The sequence below is a fragment of the Lepisosteus oculatus genome, chromosome 12 (assembly GCF_040954835.1).
Source record: "Lepisosteus oculatus isolate fLepOcu1 chromosome 12, fLepOcu1.hap2, whole genome shotgun sequence".
Lineage (NCBI taxonomy): Eukaryota > Metazoa > Chordata > Actinopteri > Semionotiformes > Lepisosteidae > Lepisosteus > Lepisosteus oculatus.
The window spans coordinates 39,648,898-39,671,007 of NC_090707.1; the positions used below are offsets into that span (position 1 = coordinate 39,648,898).

General features: G+C 54.8%; 3 protein-coding genes and 1 non-coding gene across 9 annotated transcripts; 1 reads left to right on the top strand and 3 right to left on the bottom strand.

Annotated features, from left to right (window-relative positions):
• Window positions 1-486: 486 nt before the first annotated feature.
• LOC138241963 (uncharacterized) lies at window positions 487-1,844 on the bottom strand. The gene has a single exon (XM_069196292.1). It carries the CDS (start codon window positions 1,758-1,760, stop codon window positions 801-803), a length of 960 nt encoding a protein of 319 aa, XP_069052393.1. The 5' UTR covers window positions 1,761-1,844; the 3' UTR covers window positions 487-800.
• A 1,723-nt stretch (window positions 1,845-3,567) lies between these two features.
• Window positions 3,568-16,005, bottom strand: tom1 (target of myb1 membrane trafficking protein). Of its 6 annotated transcripts, none has more exons than XM_069197182.1 (16): window positions 15,856-16,005; window positions 14,884-14,968; window positions 14,507-14,585; window positions 14,207-14,356; window positions 13,341-13,475; window positions 12,938-13,054; window positions 12,747-12,863; window positions 12,506-12,639; window positions 12,389-12,428; window positions 11,656-11,788; window positions 9,136-9,238; window positions 5,886-5,961; window positions 5,355-5,423; window positions 5,160-5,219; window positions 4,839-4,881; window positions 3,568-4,737 (listed from the first exon to the last, which is right to left on the bottom strand). In XM_069197182.1, exons 1-16 carry the CDS (start codon window positions 15,905-15,907, stop codon window positions 4,577-4,579), a joined length of 1,554 nt encoding a protein of 517 aa, XP_069053283.1. In that variant the 5' UTR covers window positions 15,908-16,005; the 3' UTR covers window positions 3,568-4,576. The 6 variants fall into 6 exon arrangements, with proteins under 6 accessions (XP_069053283.1, XP_069053280.1, XP_069053285.1 ...); XM_069197179.1 differs by lacking the exon at window positions 15,856-16,005 and adding an exon at window positions 15,432-15,537; XM_069197184.1 differs by lacking the exon at window positions 5,355-5,423 and having other exon boundaries at window positions 15,856-15,991.
• Window positions 15,998-21,307, top strand: LOC107075323 (cilia- and flagella-associated protein 251-like). Its single transcript, XM_069197187.1, has 3 exons — window positions 15,998-18,428; window positions 19,307-20,710; window positions 20,965-21,307. Exons 1-3 carry the CDS (start codon window positions 18,398-18,400, stop codon window positions 21,213-21,215), a joined length of 1,686 nt encoding a protein of 561 aa, XP_069053288.1. The 5' UTR covers window positions 15,998-18,397; the 3' UTR covers window positions 21,216-21,307.
• A 555-nt stretch (window positions 21,308-21,862) lies between these two features.
• Window positions 21,863-21,935, bottom strand: trnar-ccu (transfer RNA arginine (anticodon CCU)). Its single transcript has one exon. It is a non-coding gene; the product is annotated as a tRNA-Arg (tRNA).
• Between the last annotated feature and the right edge of the window lie 175 nt (window positions 21,936-22,110).

Sequence of the window (22,110 nt, forward strand, 5' to 3'; positions counted from 1 at the left end):
TTTACATCGGCTAAATTCTTGTTAAGCGGTAGTACACAGTTTGAGACGCTGTATAAAAAGTACAGATGTTAATGAATAACATATATCAGTATTTTAAAGAAAGATTTAGTCTTTGGTAAGTATTTTTATTAAAAGATTTTTATAAAACATTTACAAGGTGAAAACAGATGAACAGGTTATTTAAATCAAGCATTCCGGAGTCTCTCTACAGCACAGTCACCGCTTCAGTGCTCCGCCTGCTGGCCGATCGCTGGTCCTGCACGGTCTGTCCTGCTCTGAGGTTCATCCACGTGTAAAACCCAATCAAACCGCCTCCGCTGTCTACAGCATCCACCGCGCTGACCCTCATACCCTGACACCCTAAAGCCCTTTCCTCACTGATACCCCAATACCCTAACACCCTCATACTTATACCCTGAAACCACAATACTCTGATAGCCTTATACTCTGAAACCCCAATACCATGATACCCTTATACATTGAAACCCCAATACTCTGATACCCTGATACCCTTATACTCTGAAACCTCAATACTCTGATACCCTTATACTCTGAAACCCCAATACCCTGATACCCTTATACATTGAAACCCCAATACTCTGATACCCCGATTCCCTTTTACTCTGAAACCCCAATGCCCTGATAGCCTTATACTCTGAAACCCCAATACTCTGATACCCTTATACTCTGAAACTTCAATACTCTGATACCCTGATACCCTTATACATTGAAACCCCAATACCCTGATACCCAGAGTGCAAGAGCTCAGTCCTGGCCAGGTGTGTCGAACCCGCTCCCGATCACTTGCAGGAGCACTTGCAGGCCGTGACCACAGGGTAGGGCACCTGCCTCCACACACACTGCCTGCCTGAGCCCCCTGCGTTCCCAGAGCCCCCTGTACCCCCTGAGCCCCCTGCGTTCCCAGAGCCCCCTGTAGCCCCTGAGCCCCCTGCGTTCCCAGAGCCCCCTGTACCCCCTGAGCCCCCTGCGTTCCCAGAGCCCCCTGTAGCCCCTGAGCCCCCTGAGTTCCCAGAGCCCCCTGTACCTCCTGTACCCCCTGGTTCCCCCACATCCCCTACTCTCTCTGCACCCCCTGTGCCCCCCGCACCCCAGCAGTGCCAGGCCAGGATCTTGATCTGGGTCACCTGGGCCCGCTTGCAGGACATGCCAGCCGGGAAGGAGCAGCTGTGTGTGGCGCCGGGCTCCTCGCAGTCCGTGTGCCGGACCCAGCGCGGCCAGAACACAGGCCCCATGTCCACCCACTGGTGGGAGAGCCGACAGGTGGCCATCTGGACCAGCCAGGCCCGGAAGCGCTCTGGCTCGGCGGCGCCGGTCCAGCCCAGCTCCAGGTCGTGGGCCTCCTGCTCCAGCTTGCGGCGGTACCGGGCAGCCCCCTGGCGCAGCTCGGGCGAGGCGTCGGCGGGGGGGCGGCGCTGCCGGTCCGGCTCCGCGGGCCGCTCCACCGACATCCAGAACGGGTCGAAGGATGGGCCCAGCACGCGCAGCAGGCGGGCAGGCCGCAGGTGCCGGGGGCGGGGGGTGTAGTGGTAGTCGTCGGGGCTCAGCGACAGGCTGTAGGGGCGCCCTGCGCGAGGCGGCGAGCCGGACCGGGCCTGCAGGAAGGCCAGCTCGGACCCGGCAGGCTGCTGGGCCGGCGCCGGGGTCTCGCTGTCCGGGATCGGGGAGCCAGTCTGTGCCCGGCACAGGCCTGCGCCCACGGTCAGCGCCAGCAGCACGAGGAGGCTGGGCAGCACAGTCATCCCTGCTGCACTGGTCACCTTCGAACCCGGGACACTGCGCAGCACAGTCCTGCTCTCGAATCCAGGGGGACACTGCGCAGCACAGTCCTGCTCTCGAACCCGGGACACTGCGCAGCACAGTCCTGCTCTCGAATCCGGGACACTGCGCAGCACAGTCCTGCTCTCGAACCCGGGACACTGCGCAGCACAGTCCTGCTCTCGAATCCGGGACACTGCGCAGCACAGTCCTGCTCTCGAACCCGGGACACTGCGCAGCACAGTCCTGCTCTCGAATCCGGGACACTGCGCAGCACAGTCCTGCTCTCGAACCGGGGACACTGCGCAGCACAGTCCTGCTCTCGAATCCGGGACACTGCGCAGCACAGTCCTGCTCTCGAACCGGGGACACTGCGCAGCACAGTCCTGCTCTCGAACCGGGGCCTCTGAGCAGGACACTCTCCAGAGAGCTCTCGCCGCGTCCCTGTGGGTTCTGGTGTGGTTCTGGTGAAGTGTAGCTCCGGTCTCTGTGCTCTGGTTCCGGGGGCGGCTGGAGAGTCCCTGTGGGTTCTGGTGTGGTTCTGGTGTGGTTCTGGTGAGGCGCCGGTCTCTGCACTCTCGCTCCTCTCAGCTGAAACTGACTCTCAAGGACTCATCGACTCTCAAATGTTTCTCTCTGTCTGGTTTTCAGTGGCTCTGATCTCTCCTATCACTCCCAGACATCCTTGACTGCTGATCAACAGCCTGGCTCATAGACAATGTCCAGCCCACTCAAGGATGAAGAGTGTGTGTATTAACCCCTCTCTCTCTCAGTGCAGTGTCAGTGTACAGTAGTGTGCAGGAGGAGTGTGTGTATTAACCCCTCTCTCTCTCAGTGCAGTGTCAGTGTACAGTAGTGTGCAGGGGGAGTCTGCTCTTATCCAAATGGGCTGGCAGTGCCCAGGTCTGACAGTACTGCTCCAGCTGTGCCAGGCTCTGCTGCAGCCCTGATTCTGGGTCCAGATGGGCTGGCAGTGCCCAGGTCTGACAGTACTGCTCCAGCTGCAGCCCCTGTTCTGTGGGCGACAGCAGGACCAGGTCATCAGCTGTGTCATGTAGTGTGAGACCAGGAGCTGCAGACTGTTCCCACACTCCTGCTAGCTCACTGGTCGAGATAGTTAACAGTGTTGGGCTCAGACTTCTGCTCTGTCTCACACCAGGAGTACACTCTCTCTCTCTCTCTCTCTCAGTCTACAGTAGTGTGTGTTCTGTACGGTGCAGTTCGCTCTTTGAGGTGACCTCTGTAGACAGTCTGTGTCACAGTGACCTTCAGACTCCCAGGGCTGACACTCTGCAGCACCAACAGACCAGAGCTGCTGATGATATCTGGGTCCAATTCTCACATTCAGAGGAGCACAGTCATGCTCTTAAATCGGCCAGGAGCTACACCAGGCACCATCCATTCTATATTCCACTGGCAGCCAGTGTAAGGAGGCCAGGGCAGGTGTTACGAGTTCCTGAAATCCTGACCCTGATCAGACTCTGGAAACAGAGGTCTGGATGTGTTTCATGGCCCTTAGCCAAGACACCTAGCACGAGCTGTCAGCGGTGGGGCAGATTACACACGTGCACAAAGACACCTCAGCAACATTTAGAACAGCAGCCTCACAGCACAGAGAAGAGTTGAGTCTAAATGCTTCACAACCCCACAATGCACAAGCACAATCACACTGCACTCACCTGCACACAACCACGCACTGTGTGCGCACATGAAACACACCACAAACACAAATCCGCTACACACAGGCACAATCACACACTTCCCACTGAGGGACATATACAACAGGACAGGTTTCCAAATTGCTTTACTGTTTTATTACTAACATTTCATAACAGACACCAACATTGTCCTTCATCGGTATCGGAGTCTGCCTCTCCTGGTCACTCTCTCACTGACCGTCTCCCTCCTGGTGACTGTCCCTCTCGGACGCGGTCAGTCAGTCCAGGTAAATTTGCTGGATTGCAGAGCCCAGCCAGGAGCACACTGTTAACGGGAGTCATGGTCAGAGCTCACTCTAAGTCATACTAATACTAATGCTATTCGGGTCCCTGGCGTGCTCGTGTCCCAGCGGTAGGCCGGTCTCCATCTCCGTAGTGAACTGCGTCTGTTTTTGCTTAGTGTGGTTCAAAAGCACCTCACTCTCCACACCAGTGCAGTGCCAGCAGGAAAGACAAACCGCTCCTAGTTTCTGGAGGGCCCCTGGACAGCCCTTGTGCTAAGAACCTCAGTATCTCAGCACCTCCTTTCTACCTCCTGTCCTCAGGGCCCATCAGGTCTAAAGAAGCTCCTGCCCCCTGCTGGCTGACTGGACAATCACAACCAATAACCTCAGAGAAGTGGGAATGATTTCTACTGGTTAGCTCTGTTTGAGCCAATCCACGCGTGTTTCTGTCACTCTGTGTCTATGTGTATCAGTGTGTGTGTCAGCGTGTGTGTGCGTCAGTCTGTGTCTATGTCTATCACTGTGTGCGTTAGTCTGTGTCTATGTCTATCGGTGTGTATCAGTGTGTGTGCGTCAGTCTGTGTCTATGTGTATCAGTATGTGTTAGCGTGTGTGTGTGTCAGTCTGTCTCTATGTGTATCAGTGTGTCAGCGTGTGTGTGTGTCAGTCTGTGTCTATGTGTGCTTCAGTGGGTGTGCATCGATGTGCGTCTGTGTGTGGCCTCAGTGTGTCACTGTGTGTGTATGTCAATGTGTGTTTGTGTGCATCAGATGCAGCTGTGTGTTTGTCAATGTGCGTCAGTATATGAGAGTGTGTCACTGTGTGTGAGAGTGTGTCACTGTGTGTGTGTGTGTGTGTCTACAGGGCGAACAGCTGCTCGTGGACGCTGTCCTGTTTCTGGGCTGGCTGGCTGGAGGGGCGGGGGGTCCCGGAGGGGGTACGGGGCGTCCCGGAGGGGGGCTCCAGGGGGGGCAGCCGGTCTGCGGCCTTCGCTCTCTCCTCCAGGAAGCGGTCGAATTCTGAAGGACAGAAACACACGCAGACGGGAGGAAAGGCGTGAGCACTGACATCAGACACCGCGAGCGATGAGAGGCGGTCCTGATGAGAGGGTCACACTGACCTTCGCTTGTCACCCCCTCCGCCTCTCCTGCGCCGCCGTCTCGCTGGGGGACAGAGCACAGAGAAACCATGAGAGCACGTCTGGCTAGCAGGTCAGCACTCGAGTCATCAGTCAGGTCAGAGACACAGAGAGAGACACCAGGTCTGCAGACAGTGCAGACAGTACAGACACACACACACACAGACACACAGACACACAGACACACACACACAGACACACACACACAGACACACACACACAGACACACACACACAGACACACACACACAGACACACACACACAGACACACACACACAGACACACACACACACACAGACTCACCAGGTCTGCAGAAAGCCACTGCTCAATGTCATCCATCACACAAGTCTGAGTCACAGGGATCTGAGGGAGAGAGAGAGGGAGGCAGAGTGGGTGACACTTCCACAGAGATAGTGACCACAGACAGGACAGCCCCATTGACCCCAGTCTGAGCAGTCCAACCAGTCCAACACCCAGCCACCCGTCAGTCACACCCACCATTCCCTTGGCCAGCATCCAATCAGAGTGAGGGGAGGAGCTGAGAGGGGCGGGCTCTGGGCGGGGCTCCTTCAGACAGACAGACAGGACAGACAGACAGACAGACAGACAGAGAGACAGACAGACAGACAGACAGACAGACAGACAGACAGACAGACAGACAGACAGACAGACAGACAGACAGACAGACACTTGCTTTACTTACAGGCAGGCTGTTTAATACAGTCACAGTGTAGCAACGGCTCAATGACAGAGAGACCCTTCAGTCAGGTGCCAGGCAAGAGAGACTGGTTTATTTTACTTCTATTTTTAGTTTTGTTCCATGTTAATTTTATTATTTTTATTTGCTTTGGCAACACTGATTGTACCCATCGGTCATGCTAATAAAGCACCTTGAATTGAATTGAATTGACTGGTCACAAGGTTAACTTCATGCAATACCTGCCCTGAACAGCAGAGGGAGCTCAAACCAGTCTGGGATCCTCTCTCCTGTGTGATAAACCAGTATCCCACTTTCCCAGAGAGACTCACCGCTCCAGTGTTCTGCAGCCGAGTGTCCAGGGCGCCAGCCAAACCTTCCATTGCCCCTGGGTCTTCGTAACGCACACTGTAGAAACAGACACTGGTCACTACACACACTGACCACCACACACACACTGTAGGAACAGACACTGGTCACTACACACACTGACCACCACACACACACTGTAGGAACAGACACTGGTCACTACACACACTGACCACCACACACACACTGTAGGAACAGACACTGGTCACTACACACACTGGTCACTACACACACACTGATCGCCGTGCTCCCACTGACCACCACACACCCACACCAGTCCCTGTACACATATTGATTACTGTATACACACTGACCAAAACACACACACTGACCACTACACACACCGATCGCTGTACAAACTGATACATTTTGCTACAGGACTATACTCCTGCTATCTAATACACGATACATTGAGACAGAGAGACACAAAGAGGTGAAGACAGACTCGTCTTGGAGGCTGAGGTTCAGAAAACACCTTTAATTATTCTGAGTAGACCCACAGTGCAGTGGAGATCTACTGGAGTGTGAACAAGGACGAGCTCTCAGCTCAGAGAACAAAGCGTTTTTATCAGTGTCATGGTCACCATCACCATCATCATCATCGCCGTGAATCTCCCCATCAGTCACTGGCCCAGGCAGGCCCAGTTCTGAAGGACTCCACGTTCCCTCACTCTTCAGGTTCTGGAGGGCTGTACCGAGGATCCGATAGACCCAGAGATCTCCCGATCAGCTCCAGGACTGCCCGCTGGGGAGGGACCACCGGGCCGGGCCTCGAGCTCCGATCACAAGTCCGAACACCCTGCGAGAGTTCCTTCATGTTCTGCTGGGCCCTGCCGGTGGACTACAGGCCCGGTTCCACAGCTCCAGGGCTCGTCGGGCCGGTTCCGTGCTCCCAGGGCTCTGTCACGGGTCTGCACGCCGCGAGCCGGCGGGGCGGGTCCACTTCCTGGCTCCGACTCCAGTACCGGACTCAAACCCGAACCCGGGGGCTCCGGCTACTGCGTCAGGTGCGGTTGCCCGGCGGGCCCGGGCCGGGCCGGGGCCGGCGCTGGTCGAACCGGTGGAAGAACAGCGGGTCGGTGAAGGGGCCGCTGTGCACGATGCGGAACAGCAGGAAGACCAGCAGGACCACCAGGCAGCTGATGAGGAAGAAGGGCAGGAAGGGGCGGAGCTGTGCCCAGACCACGCCCAGCCCGTAGGCGCAGCCGCCGCGGTCGCGGGCGTGGCTGGGCCGGCGGGAGGAGCTGGGCGGCGGCGGGAAGGGGGAGAGGCCCAGGAGCCCCCTGCCGCGCCCGGCCGGGGGGGCGCTGGGAGAGGACTCCTCCATCAGGCAGCCGGACCCGAGCCCGACTCAGAAACACAGCCGGCCGGCTGGACCAACGAACCGAGAACTCCAGGAGAAACTCACGGATCCCATCGCTGTGCCGGCACTGTCGGGATCCTGGCGGCCCCGCGACTCCTGTGTCCCAGAGTCCTGTGCAGGATCCAGCTGAGCTCCGGTGTTACTGTTCCGATCGCCTGCTCAGGACCCAGCGCCCAGTCCTGCTCTAGTCTGACTTAGTGTCCAGCGCTCCTCTATGTCTCAGTGTCCAGCGCTCAACTGTGTCTCAGTGTCCAGTGTCCAGGGCTGCCGGCTGCTGTCTCTGTGAAGCCCGCGCTGGTGTCCAGGCGAAGGAGGAATGGAGTCACACCGGCTGACTTGCAGGGAGGGGCGAGCCGGGGCGTCTCCTCGCTCGAGAGCAGGCGGCTCTAATTACCCTGAACGAGCCTGGAGAGGAATTCTCACTGCTGCTGCTATAAATACTGCCCCGGGGCAAGAGAGAGAGGGCGGGGCACCATGTGTGTGCCTGTCAGTCAGAGCAGCTGGGTCACTGTGGTTCACCTGCGTGACCCCGAGGGTAACCCCATGTCCACCTCCCTGTGTCCACTCGTGTCTAATACTGTATAACACTGTGTCGACTTGTATAATACTGTGTCCACCTGTGTCTAAAACTGTATAACCCTGTGTCCACCTGTATAACCCTATGTCCACCTGTGTGTAATACTGTATAACTGTGTCCACCTGTGTGTAATACTGTATAACACTGTGTCCACCTGTATAACACTGTGTCCACCCGTGTCTAATACTGTATAACACCGTGTCCACCTGTGTCTAATACTGTATAACACTGTGTCCACCTGTATAACACTGTGTCCACCCGTGTCTAATACTGTATAACACCGTGTCCACCTGTATAACACTGTGTCCACCCGTGTCTAATACTGTATAACACCGTGTCCACCTGTGTCTAATACTGTATAACCCTGTGTCCACCTGTGTCTAATACTGTATAACACTGTGTCCACCTGTATAACCCTCTGTCCACCTGTGTCTAATACTGTATAACACCGTGTCCACCTGTGTCTAATACTGTATAACACCGTGTCCTCCTGTAAAACCCTCTGTCCAACCTGTGTCTAAAACTGTATAACCCTGTGTCCACCTGTATAACACTGTGTCCACCCGTGTCTAATACTGTATAACACCGTGTCCTCCTGTAAAACCCTCTGTCCAACCTGTGTCTAATACTGTATAACACTGTGTCCACTCGTGTCTAATACTGTATAACACTGTGTCCACCTGTATAACACTGTGTCCACCCGTGTCTAATACTGTATAACACTGTGTCCACCCGTGTCTAATACTGTATAACCCTGTGTCCACCTGTGTGTAATACTGTATAACACTGTGTCCACTCGTGTCTAAAACTGTATAACCCTGTGTCCACCTGTGTCTAATACTGTATAACACTGTGTCCACCCATGTCTAATACTGTATAACACTGTGTCCACCTGTATAACACTGTGTCCACTCGTGTCCAATACTGTATAACACTGTGTCCACCTGTATAACACCGTGTCCACCTGTGTCTAATACTGTATAACACTGTGTCCACCTGTGTCTAATACTGTATAACACTGTGTCCACCCGTGTCTAATACTGTATAACCCTGTGTCCACCCGTGTCTAATACTGTATAACCCTGTGTCCACCTGTGTGTAATACTGTATAACACTGTGTCCACCTGTATAACACTGTGTCCACCTGTGTCTAATACTGTATAACACTGTGTCCTCCTGTAAAACCCTCTGTCCAACCGGGGTCTAATACTGTATAACACCGTTTCCACCCGTGTCTAATACTGTATAACACTGTGAGGATCTCTGTATTTACCTCTTGCGCTGCTCAGCTAGAGAACTTCCCCTAGTCTGGGCAAACATGTCAAAGTCATCATCTCCCCCTGATGCTGGAGAGACAGTTGAGACTGAGGCTGTACCTATTGAGAGAGAGAGAGAGAGAGAGAGAGAGAGAGGGGTTAATACACACACTCCTCCTGTGCACTGACACTGCACTGAGAGAGAGAGGGGTTAATACAGACACTCCTGCACACTACTGTACACTGACACTGCACTGAGAGAGAGAGGGGTTAATACAGACACTCCTCCTGCACACTACTGTACACTGACACTGCACTGAGAGAGAGAGGGGTTAATACACACACTCCTCCTGCACACTACTGTACACTGACACTGCACTGAGAGAGGGGTTAATACACACACTCCTCCTGCACACTACTGTACACTGACACTGCACTGAGAGAGAGAGGGGTTAATACACACACTCCTCCTGCACACTACTGTACACTGACACTGCACTGAGAGAGAGAGGGGTTAATACACACACTCCTCCTGCACACTACTGTACACTGACACTGCACTGAGAGAGAGAGGGGTTAATACACACACTCCTCCTGCACACTACTGTACACTGACACTGCACTGAGAGAGAGAAACATACAGATACATCCTCAGACAAGCGATATCCCCCCACAGGTGGCAGCAGGTGGGAAAGCAATCAGTTTGTGCTATAATGGAATAGTGCTGTCTGTGACGTCAGGCCTGAGGAATGTGACTCAGAGTCTGTCAACAGGAAGACTGGGCCTGGTGTGGCTATTTATAACCGCAGCACCGCCAGGGCCACATCGCCTCCCTCTTCTAGCTTCTCACCCCTCCTGGCCCGAGCACAGACCCCCGACTCTCTCACTGCACTGGCACTACGCTGCCCCCTGCTGGCTCTGTGCTGAAAGAGCAGGGAACGAAATTCACTTTCTCAAAACAAAACCATTTCAGTTTTAATATCTCAGAAATCGTATTTTTATACTGAATGCTGAGAAAGAGAATAATGAGTGACTCTATTTTCTCTCCAGCTCCAGTGTCCAGTCTCTGTCTGTAACCCCACTGTCACCCTGACACAGGACACAGAGGTGCAGACGTGTTGTTACAGACTGAGTGTCTGTTCAGGAGTGATGATGATGATGAAGGGTGTCAGTGTGGGGCTCTGGGTGACTATCCTCTCTCCAGCTCCAGTGTCCAGTCTCTGTCTGTAACCCCACTGTCCCTCTGACACAGGACACAGAGGTGCAGACGTGTTGTTACAGACTGAGTGTCTGTTCAGGAGTGATGATGATGATGAAGGGTGTCAGTGTGGGGCTCTGGGTGACTCTATCCTCTCTCCAGCTCCAGTGTCCAGTCTCTGTCTGTAACCCCACTGTCCCCCTGACACAGGACACAGAGGTGCAGACGTGCTTAAGGACTCTTTATACAGAGCACCAGGAGCCCGCAATAATATATAGTACCACAAGAGGGCAGCAACGGGCTGTGGCTCTGTGGCGAAGGATCTGTCTCTGTGGCTGGAAGGTTGCCGGTTCAAATCCCGCGGCCGGCAGAGGAGTCCTACTCCGTTGGGCCCCTGAGCAAGGCGCTGGATAAATGGCTGACCCTGCGCTCTGACCCCTAGCTTCTCTCTCCCTGTCTGTATGTCTCACGGAGAGCAAGTTGGGGTTTGTGAAAAGACACATTCTCAATCCAAGAAATTGTATAGGGCCAATAATGTGATCTTATAAAAAAAAGCAATGGGCACAACAGATAGAACTGCTCAAAGCAGAGTCCTGCGAGAGATCAACACAAGCCACACGCTGTCCAATTCCAGTCGTGTCTTGCACTGGTCCTGCCGAGTTACTGATCCCAACCAGACAGTAACGCCCGGGGGCGTTCTTAAACTTGCCCATACCCTGGACTCTTTCTAGGAACACCTGGGATCAATAATCCACTAACGACCACACGGACACGGCCAGTGCTGACCAGGGCCAGAGCCGGGCCTTGTCCAGGGTCACTCACCGCCCTCCCACGGCAGAAGAAAAGGAATCTGTCTTCGCACTGCCAGTCCCACCCGCGTCTGCCCATCAGAACACACTGGGCTGCAGCTGTGCAGAGGCCACAGGTCAAGAACACAGCTCTGCAGAGCTGCACAGACAGACACAGGAGAGCAGCTACCCGAACACACTGGAGTGCAGAGGCCACACATCAAGAACACAGCTCTGCAGATCTGCACAGTCGGGCACAGGCGAGCAGCTACGTGAACACACTGGGCTGCAGCTGCGCAGAGACCACAGGTCAAGAACATGGCTCTGCAGAGCTCCGCAGTCGGACACAGGAGACACTGAGGCCTGCAGCTATGCAGTCGCCAGTGACAATGTGAGCTGACCAGAGGAAAAGGCAGAACAGACCACCTCCAGGCACCAATACACTCTGGGGACGGACAGCTGAGCAGAAATCCAAACCATCTGACTAAGGTGCAGCCAGGCAAGGGGGCGGGATCAACTGACGTCTGGGAATGAAGCTGGGCAGTACTCACTGAGATTAGCCATCTGATTGGAAAGCGAGCTCACTGCTGATTGGTTGACAGGTTCAGGGACCGTGGATTGGATGACTGGTGTAGTAGTGAGGTCAATAAGTGCAGTGTCAGATGTGTTGATGGAGACTTGATCCTAAAAAAGAGAGAGAGGTTAATACACACACTCCTCCTGCACACTACTGTACACTGACACTGCACTGAGAGAGAGGGGTTAATACACACACTCCTCCTGCACACTACTGTACACTGACACTGCACTGAGAGAGAGAGGGGTTAATACACACACTCCTCCTGCACACTACTGTACACTGACACTGCATTGAGAGAGAGAGAGAGGGGTTAATACACACACTCCTCCTGCACACTACTGTACACTGACACTGCACTGAGAGAGAGGGGTTAATACACACACTCCTCCTGCACACTACTGTACACTGACACTGCACTGAGAGAGAGAGAGGGGTTAATACACACACTCCTCCTGCACACTACTGTACACTGACACTGCACTGAGAGAGAGGGGTTAATACACACACTCCTCCTGCACACTACTGTACACTGACACTGCACTGAGAGAGAGGGGTTAATACACACACTCCTCCTGCACACTACTGTACACTGACACTGCACTGAGAGAGAGGGAGGGGTTAATACACACACTCCTCCTGCACACTACTGTACACTGACACTGCACTGAGAGAGCAGACAAATAGCTGATGAACTAAAGACTCACCTGAGTCGAGCCAGCTTGTCTGCTGTGGAGTCTCTCGAACCTGCGCACAGACACAGTGATTAGACAACTGCAGTTGTGCATTAGTGTGCAGCTGAGTACCAGTGTGTAGCTGTGTACCTGTCGTAGCGAGTGAAGGCCCCGTTCAGGGTGTCGTTGAGAATCAGCAGCTCTTCAATCAGCCCCTCAGCCCCGACCTGAGGGATCAGCTCCAGAACCCGGGTCTGCATGACGCGGCAGGTCCGGTTGAGCTCCTGGCAGGGAGAGAGAGACGGGCTAAAATGTTCATATGTTCATTTGGGAGAGGGAGGATTCCTGAACCGAACCGAACTGAGAGGCAGGGCGACAGGGAGAGTCACACCTGCAAGAGCTCCAGGTCCGAGGGCTCCACGCGACCCGGATTCACTCCGCTCAGCATGTCCGACATGACTGCCACGTTCCCCCGAACCACTTCCAGGTCAGCCGAGAGCTTCGCCCTCTGGGGGAGCAGGGAGAGAGTCAGTGAGCCGCAGCCCGTCAGCGCTGACAGCAGTGCTGCTCGTCTCAGGGTACCTGCTCGGAAGAGGGGTCGAAGGGGCCCCCTGTGCGCGCGGGGCTCTGCGCTGGGACAGCAGGGGGCGCCGTGGAGTCCTGAGGTGAAGCGTGGGAGGGATCGGTGTCCGGAACACTCTGGAAGGACGGGAGAGACAGGAGGGATCAGCATGACCACAGAGACGCAGGACAGAACACACACTCTCTCTCCGGCCCTCCTGACTGCCACAGGCGCTGAACACATAACCTGAACAACACAGCACAGTACAGACAGAGTCTACACACCTGCTGTGGAGTGTGTACAGAGCACAGCACAGTACAGACAGTCTACACACCTGCTGTGGAGTGTGTACAGAGCACAGCACAGTACAGTGTCTACACATCTGCTGTGGAGTGTGTATAGGGGACAGTACAGCAGGTATACCCTCTGTGGAGTGTGTATAGGGGACAAGGCATCCAGGTCAGTCATTGGGAACTCCAGTCCTTTCCTCCTCAGGTCTTCGTACACCGACACCACTCCTGTCAGAGATGGAGAACTCCGGAACGCATCAGCCCAAGACTGGAGAGACAGACACACTGAGCAGATTAACCCCTCTCTCTCTCTCAGTGCAGTGTCAGTGTACAGTAGTGTGCAGGAGGAGTGTGTGTATTAACCCCTCTCTCTCTCAGTGCAGTGTCAGTGTACAGTAGTGTACAGGAGGAGTGTGTGTATTAACCCCTCTCTCTCAGTGCAGTGTCAGTGTACAGTAGTGTACAGGAGGAGTGTGTGTATTAACCCCTCTCTCTCAGTGCAGTGTCAGTGTACAGTAGTGTGCAGGAGGAGTGTGTGTATTAACCCCTCTCTCTCTCAGTGCAGTGTCAGTGTACAGTAGTGTGGAGGAGGAGTGTGTGTATTAACCCCTCTCTCTCTCAGTGCAGTGTCAGTGTACAGTGGTGTGCAGGAGGGGTGTGTGTATTAACCCCTCTCTCTCAGTGCAGTGTCAGTGTACAGTAGTGTGCAGGAGGAGTGTGTGTATTAACCCCTCTCTCTCTCTCAGTGCAGTGTCAGTGTACAGTAGTGTGCAGGAGGGGTGTGTGTATTAACCCCTCTCTCTCAGTGCAGTGTCAGTGTACAGTAGTGTGCAGGAGGAGTGTGTGTATTAACCCCTCTCTCTCTCTCAGTGCAGTGTCAGTGTACAGTAGTGTGCAGGAGGAGTGTGTGTATTAACCCCTCTCTCTCTCAGTGCAGTGTCAGTGTACAGTAGTGTGCAGGAGGAGTGTGTGTATTAACCCCTCTCATGATCACAGTACCTGAATCAAGCTCAGAACCTTGTCATGGACGATTTGCGGTGGGTTGTTTTTGGGCAAGATAGTCCGGACCAGAACCCCCTCCACAAAGTCCCGGCTCGCTACAAGGACATGAAACCGATGACCACAGTTCTTCACGCAAGACTCCAGCACCTGAGAGAGAGGAGTATCGATCACTCACAGTCAGGGCTACACACACACACACACACAGAGAGAGAGGAGTATTGGTTACTCACAGTCAGGGCTATACGCACGCACACACGCGCACACTCACACACACAGAGAGGAGTATTGGTCACTCACAGTCAGTGCTAACATGACTTCTCTGAAGTTCTTATTGCCCACAATTCTCTTCTTCAAGGCTCTGATGGCATCTTTTGGCCTGAATAAAAAACACAACACATTAGCAAAAGTAATCCTAACAGCAACACAAATGAATACTATAGGTACATGTGTTTGTGGGCCAGCGAGGGTGTGTGTGCATGTCAGTGTGTGTGTTGGCATGCTCACACGCATCTCCAAGCATGTCAATGCACGACTGACACCTCCGTGTGTCACACTCCCACCGATACAGCACACACTGACTTACTGCAGACACTGTGTGTGGAAGTCTGGGCTCTGATAACACTGACAGTTGTGCTGACAGTGTTGATGACAGTTAATGCCGTGTGATGTCATACCCCTCCTCAGTCTCGTTGATGATGTCACAGATCTCCATGTTCAGCCCCCAGTCCTCAGACTGGAGAGTAGCACTCGTGGCATTTTCTGTCAACACAACAAAGACACTTCAAACACCCCACTCCTTATTTGCCCCACCCCTCATCACTGAGCCCACAGCCCACTCAGTCCAGTCCAGCCTGCTGTCAGTGTCAGTGGAGTCTGATTATAATCCCAGTGAAGAGCTAATCCAGCTCCCAGTCCAGTCCAGTATAGCCTGGAGTGTCTCAGACTGCTCTGTCACTGGAGTCTGATTATAATCTCAGTGAATAACTAATCCAGCTCCCAGTCCAGTCCAGTCCAGCCTGGAGAGTCTCAGACTGCTGTCTGTATCCCACTCAGGACCGAGGCCTAGTCTGATTCGTCACTGCCGCAACCCACTTAGGGAGCCCAGTGCAGACGGAGATGCCGGCCCGGTTCGGCCACGGAACCGCTCCCGTGACCCAGCTCATCCCGAAACCGGAGCCGGACCGTGCGGACCCAGCGAGATTATTCACATCTCCCGACTCACTTCTGCGGCAAAACAAAACAGCACAAAGCAACAGGGCTTTGGTCTGTAGTCGAGCCTGGTTCAGGTACTTTTTCGCTTTAACCGGGTTCATCTCGAACCGCAAAACTTCGCGTCTTTTTCGCCACTCCACTGCGACAGCTTCAAAAACTTTTCCGAGTACCGCCCCGTCGGTCCTCACGCCGCGCCGCGATTGGACAAGCGTCGAGTCACACAACTGGGTCGCACCAATCACGCCGAGGAGCTGTCTCACCAGAGCCCGCCCTCCGACTGTCATTGGTCGAGTCACACGCCGGTCACGAACTAACTCTTCCGTAAACTGTGAAGCCGAGCCTGGCCGAACCCGTCCGCCCTCGCTCGCTCCGAAACCCTCTCGGCCCAAGCCGCAGCCCCGCTGACCCGGGACTCGGCTGGGCGTCTGGCTCACCTATCCTCTGTCCCACCGGGGTGGCGTACGGGCTGCCAAGGAGAAAGTCCATCTCCTCCAGGCTGTGAGACTGACGGCCTCTGTCTACGGGAACCTGCGCTGGGGGGCGCGCACAAAAGCTGGCGGGGGCGCGCGGTCACGTGAGAGGCAGTCAGCTGAGAGGCGGCGCCCGCGGGAGGGGGGGGCAGGTTGCGTCACAGCCTCGTGAACCCTGTGTGTGGGAGGGGCTGTAGTTACACCCTTCTGCCCCCGGGGCTCAGTGACCACAGCCTGGCCAGAGACACTGGACACAGGCAGACCTGGCTATCCAGAGAGGACAGGCTCAGTGACCACAGCCTGGCCAGAGACACTGGACACAGGCAGACCTGTCTGCCCAGAGAGGACAGGCTCAGTGACCACAGCCTGGACAGAGACACTGGACACAGGCAGACCCGGCTGTCCAGAGAGGACAGGTTCAGTGACCACAGCCTGGCCAGAGACACTGGACACAGGCAGAGCTGGCTGTCCAGAAAGGACAGGCTCAGACTGTCTACCTCTTCTCCAGGCTCTATACACACAGTACAGAGCTGAGCTGTGGGTGTGGGGTCTCCCACTGTGTTTATACTGTATATGGACTATTTTGTTAACACTTGCATAATATGACGTGTGTGTAGCAGGGCATGTTCACAGTGCGCTCGTGAATCTGTGCTAGAGTGGCAGTCCGAGAACTTTCTGCACTCACAAGGATCTACCACTAGAGGTCTCTAGCCAGCCTCTAATTTTCCTGTCATCCTGGATGTCAAAGCAATTGATCAGGTTTTTACTGAAGGGAAACTTTCACACACAGGTTTGGTACATGAGGCCAGGAAAGCACAGGGGTGGCTGGGGTACTGATTGCTGTGTGTGTGTGCTGGACCGGTCAGTCCTGGGGTATTGATTGCTGTGTGTGTGCTGGACCGGTCAGTCCTGGGGTACTGATTGCTGTGTGTGTGTGTTAGATCGGTCAGTCCTGGGGTACTGATTGCTGTGTGTGTGTGCTGGACCGGTCAGTCCTGGGGTATTGATCCCTGTGTGCTGGACCGGTCAGTCCTGGGGTATTCCTCGTTGGGGGGAGACTGGGCTCAAGCCCCTGGACAATCAGATCGATAAGGAAGTCTGTAAAGGAGCTCCACTGACCAGCCTCATCATTATTGTGGTGATCATGCCGGATACCAGTACAGATCACGAATGACAATGAGACTTCGTACAGGGAGGAGCACTGTGCCAGGACAACAACCTCTCTCTGAACACCAGTAAGACCAAGGAGCTGATCAGAGAGCAGACCACGCTCCCATTGACACCAGGGGGTCTGCAGTGCAGAGGGTCTAGGTGTTAAGATCACAGAAGGCCTAACCTGGACCCACCACACCAGCCACGTAGCCCAGACAGCACGGCAGCGCCTGTTCTCTCTCCGCAGGTACAGTCGTTCGCCGTGCCGTCACATATCCAGGCCAGCTTCGACAGGTGCACTGCTGGGAGTATCCTGACTGGCTGCATCACTGCCTGGTCTGGGAGCTGCTCCGTCCCGGGATGGCAAAGCGCTGCAGAGGGTGGTTTAAGTCAGCGCGATGTGCTCCGGACAACGAGGATACCTGCTCTGTGAGAAGGCTAGGTCTATCCTCCAGGACCCCAGTCACCCCAACCACAATCTGTTCTCTCTACTACCATCTGGAAAACGATACTGCAGCTTACAGACAAACACCAACAGATTTCAAAACAGCTTTTTCCCTCAGGCAATAAGACTGCTGAGCAGCCACCAGCAGTTTCCCAAAGACTGCTGAGAAACAGTCAGTCCACTTGAGAGTGATAAGGTGTGCCCGCATTTTTCTTTCTTTCCCTGACACCTGCGCTCCCCACCAGGTGTTATCATCATGTAAATCTTGTCAATTGTATCATTTATTGTATTCTACTCTGTAACCTTAATTCTATCAGCTCCTGTCCTCTCTCTCCCTGCGAGCTTGCGGAAAAAGCAGTTCATTGCCAACAACCACTGCTGTATTGTTGTGCATTTGATAAATAAACCTTGATTGATTGATTAACAGTGACATTAAAGCAAATCCTGCAACAGAACACAGGAAACACAGCCCACAGCTCCACAGACCAGCCTAGGGGTTTTAAGCCACTTACTAGTTATCCACCATCACCCCCACCAACACCATCATCATCATCATCATCATGATTGCCACCTCTCTGTACTGCACCGTCAGTCAAACTCCTGCTCAGGACAGGAGTAGGGCTTTCCTCCAGTCCTGTCCTGAAGATGTCCGGTGTGCTTGTCCCTGTCCTGTCTGTCTCCTATCTCCATCACCCTCCTAGCAAGGCCACAGCCTCCTGCGCCTCTGTGTGCTGCGTCAGACAGCGGTTCCTCAGAACCAGAGCAGAGAAACCTGTTCCCTGCGGGCAGGAGGGAGGGACTCTGGAGCAGCTGTCTGTGTGATAACAGTCTCTCCCACACAGGCAGGAAGACTGAGCTCTGTACTGACTGCGTGACCTGTGACAGCGCAGGAGACACTGAGACTGGGAGATGGACAAGTCCACAACAGTCCTGCACCCCGGTGAGTCTCTGCTGTGTGAGTGTCTCTCTCTACACTGGACTCTGGTGAGTCTCTCTGCTGTGTGACTGTCTCTCTCTACACTGGACCCTGGAGAGTCTCTGCTGTGTGACTGTCTCTCTCTACACTGGAACCCAGTGAGTTTCTCTGCTGTGTGACTGTCTCTCTCTACACTGGACCCTGGTGAGTCTCTCTGCTGTGTGAGTGTCTCTCTCTACACTGGACCCTGGTGAGTCTCTGTGCTGTGTGACTGTCTCTCTCTACACTGGATCCTGGTGAGTCTCTGTGCTGTGTGAGTGTGTCAGAGAGCCCTGGAGTGTATTTTCAAGTTTATTGTCCCAGTGAAGAGGAAGTCCAGGTGTGGGTCTGAGGAATGAGTGATCTCAGGGGACAGGAATGGGATCTGACAGGCACGGCACAGGTTTCACTTTGAGAACCAGTTCAGTCAGCCTTCAGTGTGTAATCCCACGGCGGACAGGGCAGCTACTATTCCTCGCGGATCGAGATCATTCCCGGAAATTGCTCTGTGTGCTCCCTGCCCAGGTCACCCTTGGCAAATCAGTCCAAGTTGAGGGGCCAGACAGAGCACGATCCGAACTGCAGTCCCAGGGCAGGTCAGTTAAATCAGGAGAGAGCTGGAGGCACGGGATGAAGGACAGGGGTTGATGGGGGTCAGGGGTCAGGGGTCAGGGGTTGTGGGTCGGGGGGTGAAGCCAGTCGTCAGGTCCCGTGTGACCTCACCTGCATTCCACCAGCTGGGGTCCAGTGTACCTGGGGGGTGTCTGACCTCTTCCCTGAACAGGTCGCCCTGATATCACCCTGCCAGCTGGGGCATCTGTCCGAACCCCTGGGGAATAAGCTGTGCTCTTTCTCCCGGACAGGTGCGGGAGTCCAGGCTGCAGGGACAGAGGAGGGACGGGCTGTTTCCCACGAGGCCCAGCGGCTCTCGGAGCTGAGGATCGTGCTGCTGGGGGAGAGAGTAGCTGGGAAGAGCTCAGCAGGAAACACCATCCTGGGCAGGAAGGAGTTTGTGAGCTGCAGAGGAACGGAGCAGAGCGTGAGGAGACAGGGGGAGGTGGCAGGGCGACAGGTCACTGTGGTCGACACCCCAGGCTGGTTTACTCTGAAGGAAACTCCAGCTCAGATTAAACAGGAGATCGTGCGCAGTACGTCTCTGTGCCCCCCAGGACCCCACGCCATCCTCCTGGTGAATCCTGTCCGCGTGGATTATGAGAGACACAGGACATCAGCGAAGGAGCACCTGGAGCTCCTGGGCGAGACAGCGTGGAGACACACGCTGCTGCTGTTCACCTGTGGGGACAGGCTGGGAGACACAGCCCTGGAGCAGCACATCCAGACCGGAGGGCAGGACCTGCAGTGGCTCCTGCAGAAATGTGGGAACAGGTATCATGTTCTCAACAACCAGAACAGGCAGGACAGCACTCAGGTCACTGAGCTGCTGGAGAAGATCGAGCAGATGAGATGGGAGGAAGAGGAGAGCACAGCAGATGAAATAGACCTCAGCTGTAAGGAGGAGAGGGAAAGAGGAGAGGAGAGACAGAATCATGATGAAAGACTGAGAGAGAGGGAAGAGGAGTGGAAGGACAAGAGGAGAGATGAGAAACTGAAGATGAAAGAGACGCAGGAGGAGAAGGAAGAGGTGTTGGGGGAGGAAGAGGAGAAGCTGGAAACTATGCAGCTGAGGGAAGAGGAGTGGAAGGACAAGAGGAGAGAAGAGAAACAGGAGATTAAAGAGGCAGAGCTGAAGGCAGAGGAAGGAGCATTGAGAGAGGAAGAGGCGGAGCTGGAGGAGGAAGGGGTGGAGCTGAAGGCAGAGGAAGGGGTGTTGAGAGAGGAAGGGGCGGAGCTGGAGGAGGAAGAGGCGGGGCTGGAGGAGGAAGGGGTGGGAGTGAAGGCAGAGGAAGGGGTGTTGAGAGAGGAAGGGGCGGAGCTGGAGGGGGAAGAGGCGGAGCTGAAGGGGGAAGGGGCGTGGCTAAAGGCAGAGGAAGGGGTGTTGAGAGAGGAAGGGGCGGAGCTGGAGGAGGAAGAGGCGGGGCTGGAGGAGGAAGGGGTGGGAGTGAAGGCAGAGGAAGGGGCATTGAGAGAGGAAGGCGCAGAGCTGGAGGAGGAAGAGGCAGAGATGAATGAGGAGGAAGAGGCATTGAGAGAGAAAGGGGCGGAGCTGGAGGAGGAAGAGGTGGAGACCAAACAGTGGAGGGAAGAGGTGCTGGCTGAAGAGAGAGATGGACATAACCACTCAACTGACCAGTGGGACCCCCTGTCTAGTGAGTACAGTGTTATTGAATGTCACTGAGCTGCTGCCTCTTCTCCAGGCTCTATACGCACAGTACAGAGCTGAGCTGTGGGTGTGGGGTCTCCCACTGGGAGTGTTACTGCTGTATCACTGAGCTGCTGCCTCTTCTCCAGGCTCTATACTCACAGTACAGAGCTGAGCTGTGGGTGTGGGGTCTCCACTGTCCCTGGTGGGTGTGGGGAGTGGGGAGTGCGGAGCCTCACGGTGCTGCTGTGCTGTTTCCAGGGAGCCAGGAGCCGGGCGTGCCCAGAGCTGTGGAGCGGGCGGAGAGGTGCCGGGAGCAGCGCTGGGCGACGCCAGCAGCGGTGGCGCTGGGCGCAGGAGTTGGGGCGGCCCTCGCTGGGATCGCAGGAGCCCCGGGCGGCCTGTGGCCAGCGGCGCTGGGGAGCCTGCTCGGAGCCGCGCTGGGGGCGCTAGCGGGCCTCGGCTGCGCGGTCAGGAGAGCGCGGCAGCCGGAGCCCTGCTGGGGGCGCTAGAGGGACAGGGCGGCGCAGGAGCTGTGCTCAGGGACTCCTGCTGCTCCTTGTGCTCGGCTCCTCACTGTTTCAGAATGTTAATTTTTGTAAACACATATCAAGTACAATCATTAATCTAGGGCTGTGACAGACCTGTCAAGCACTCAGCTCACACTGCTGTCTGGCTGGTGGTGGAGCTGCCCTGCTCTCTGCCCAGGGTGCTGTAATAAAGAGCTGGTCCTGAGAACCTGGTGTGGGGTGTGATGCTTCACTCGGACAGCGGAACCACACAGGGCTGCTGCCGGCGCAGAGGCAGATCTCGGAGAACTGGGCCTCGGACGGGCCGCCAGGCTTGCCCACGGCCCGGCTTCCAGACCGGCGCTGCAGCCCAGCGCGGGCGGCACCCCGACACCGAAACCCTGCGGCATCTTCCTCTTCCTCTTCCTCTCCGGCCACTCACACAAACCACCTTCTGACAGCAGAGCATGCTGGGAAATCGCGCTGGACGTGGCAGACAAGGAGAAGACGAACAGACCTGTTTGGGAAATAGGGTGCAGTTAGTAAAAAAAAGTTATTATGAACCACAAAATTACTATTACAGGTATTTTCTAATTAGATGTTTCATTAAAAAAATCATCTAGTGTTTATTTTTAATGAAAAGGATCTTCCACCCCAGATGGGACTCGAACCCACAATCCCTGGCTTAGGAGGCCAATGCCTTATCCATTAGGCCACTGGGGCTGAGTCACTGGAAAATTTGCCGGGTGTCCTTATAACATGATGCAGGACGTTAACGTTACTGCTAATATAGTATTAATTGTGTTCGTGCTTTCAGACACGAAAAACTATTTAAAAACATTACTCAACCCCATAACGACATGGAAATATCAGGCATTTGACAGTAAAATTCGGGCCG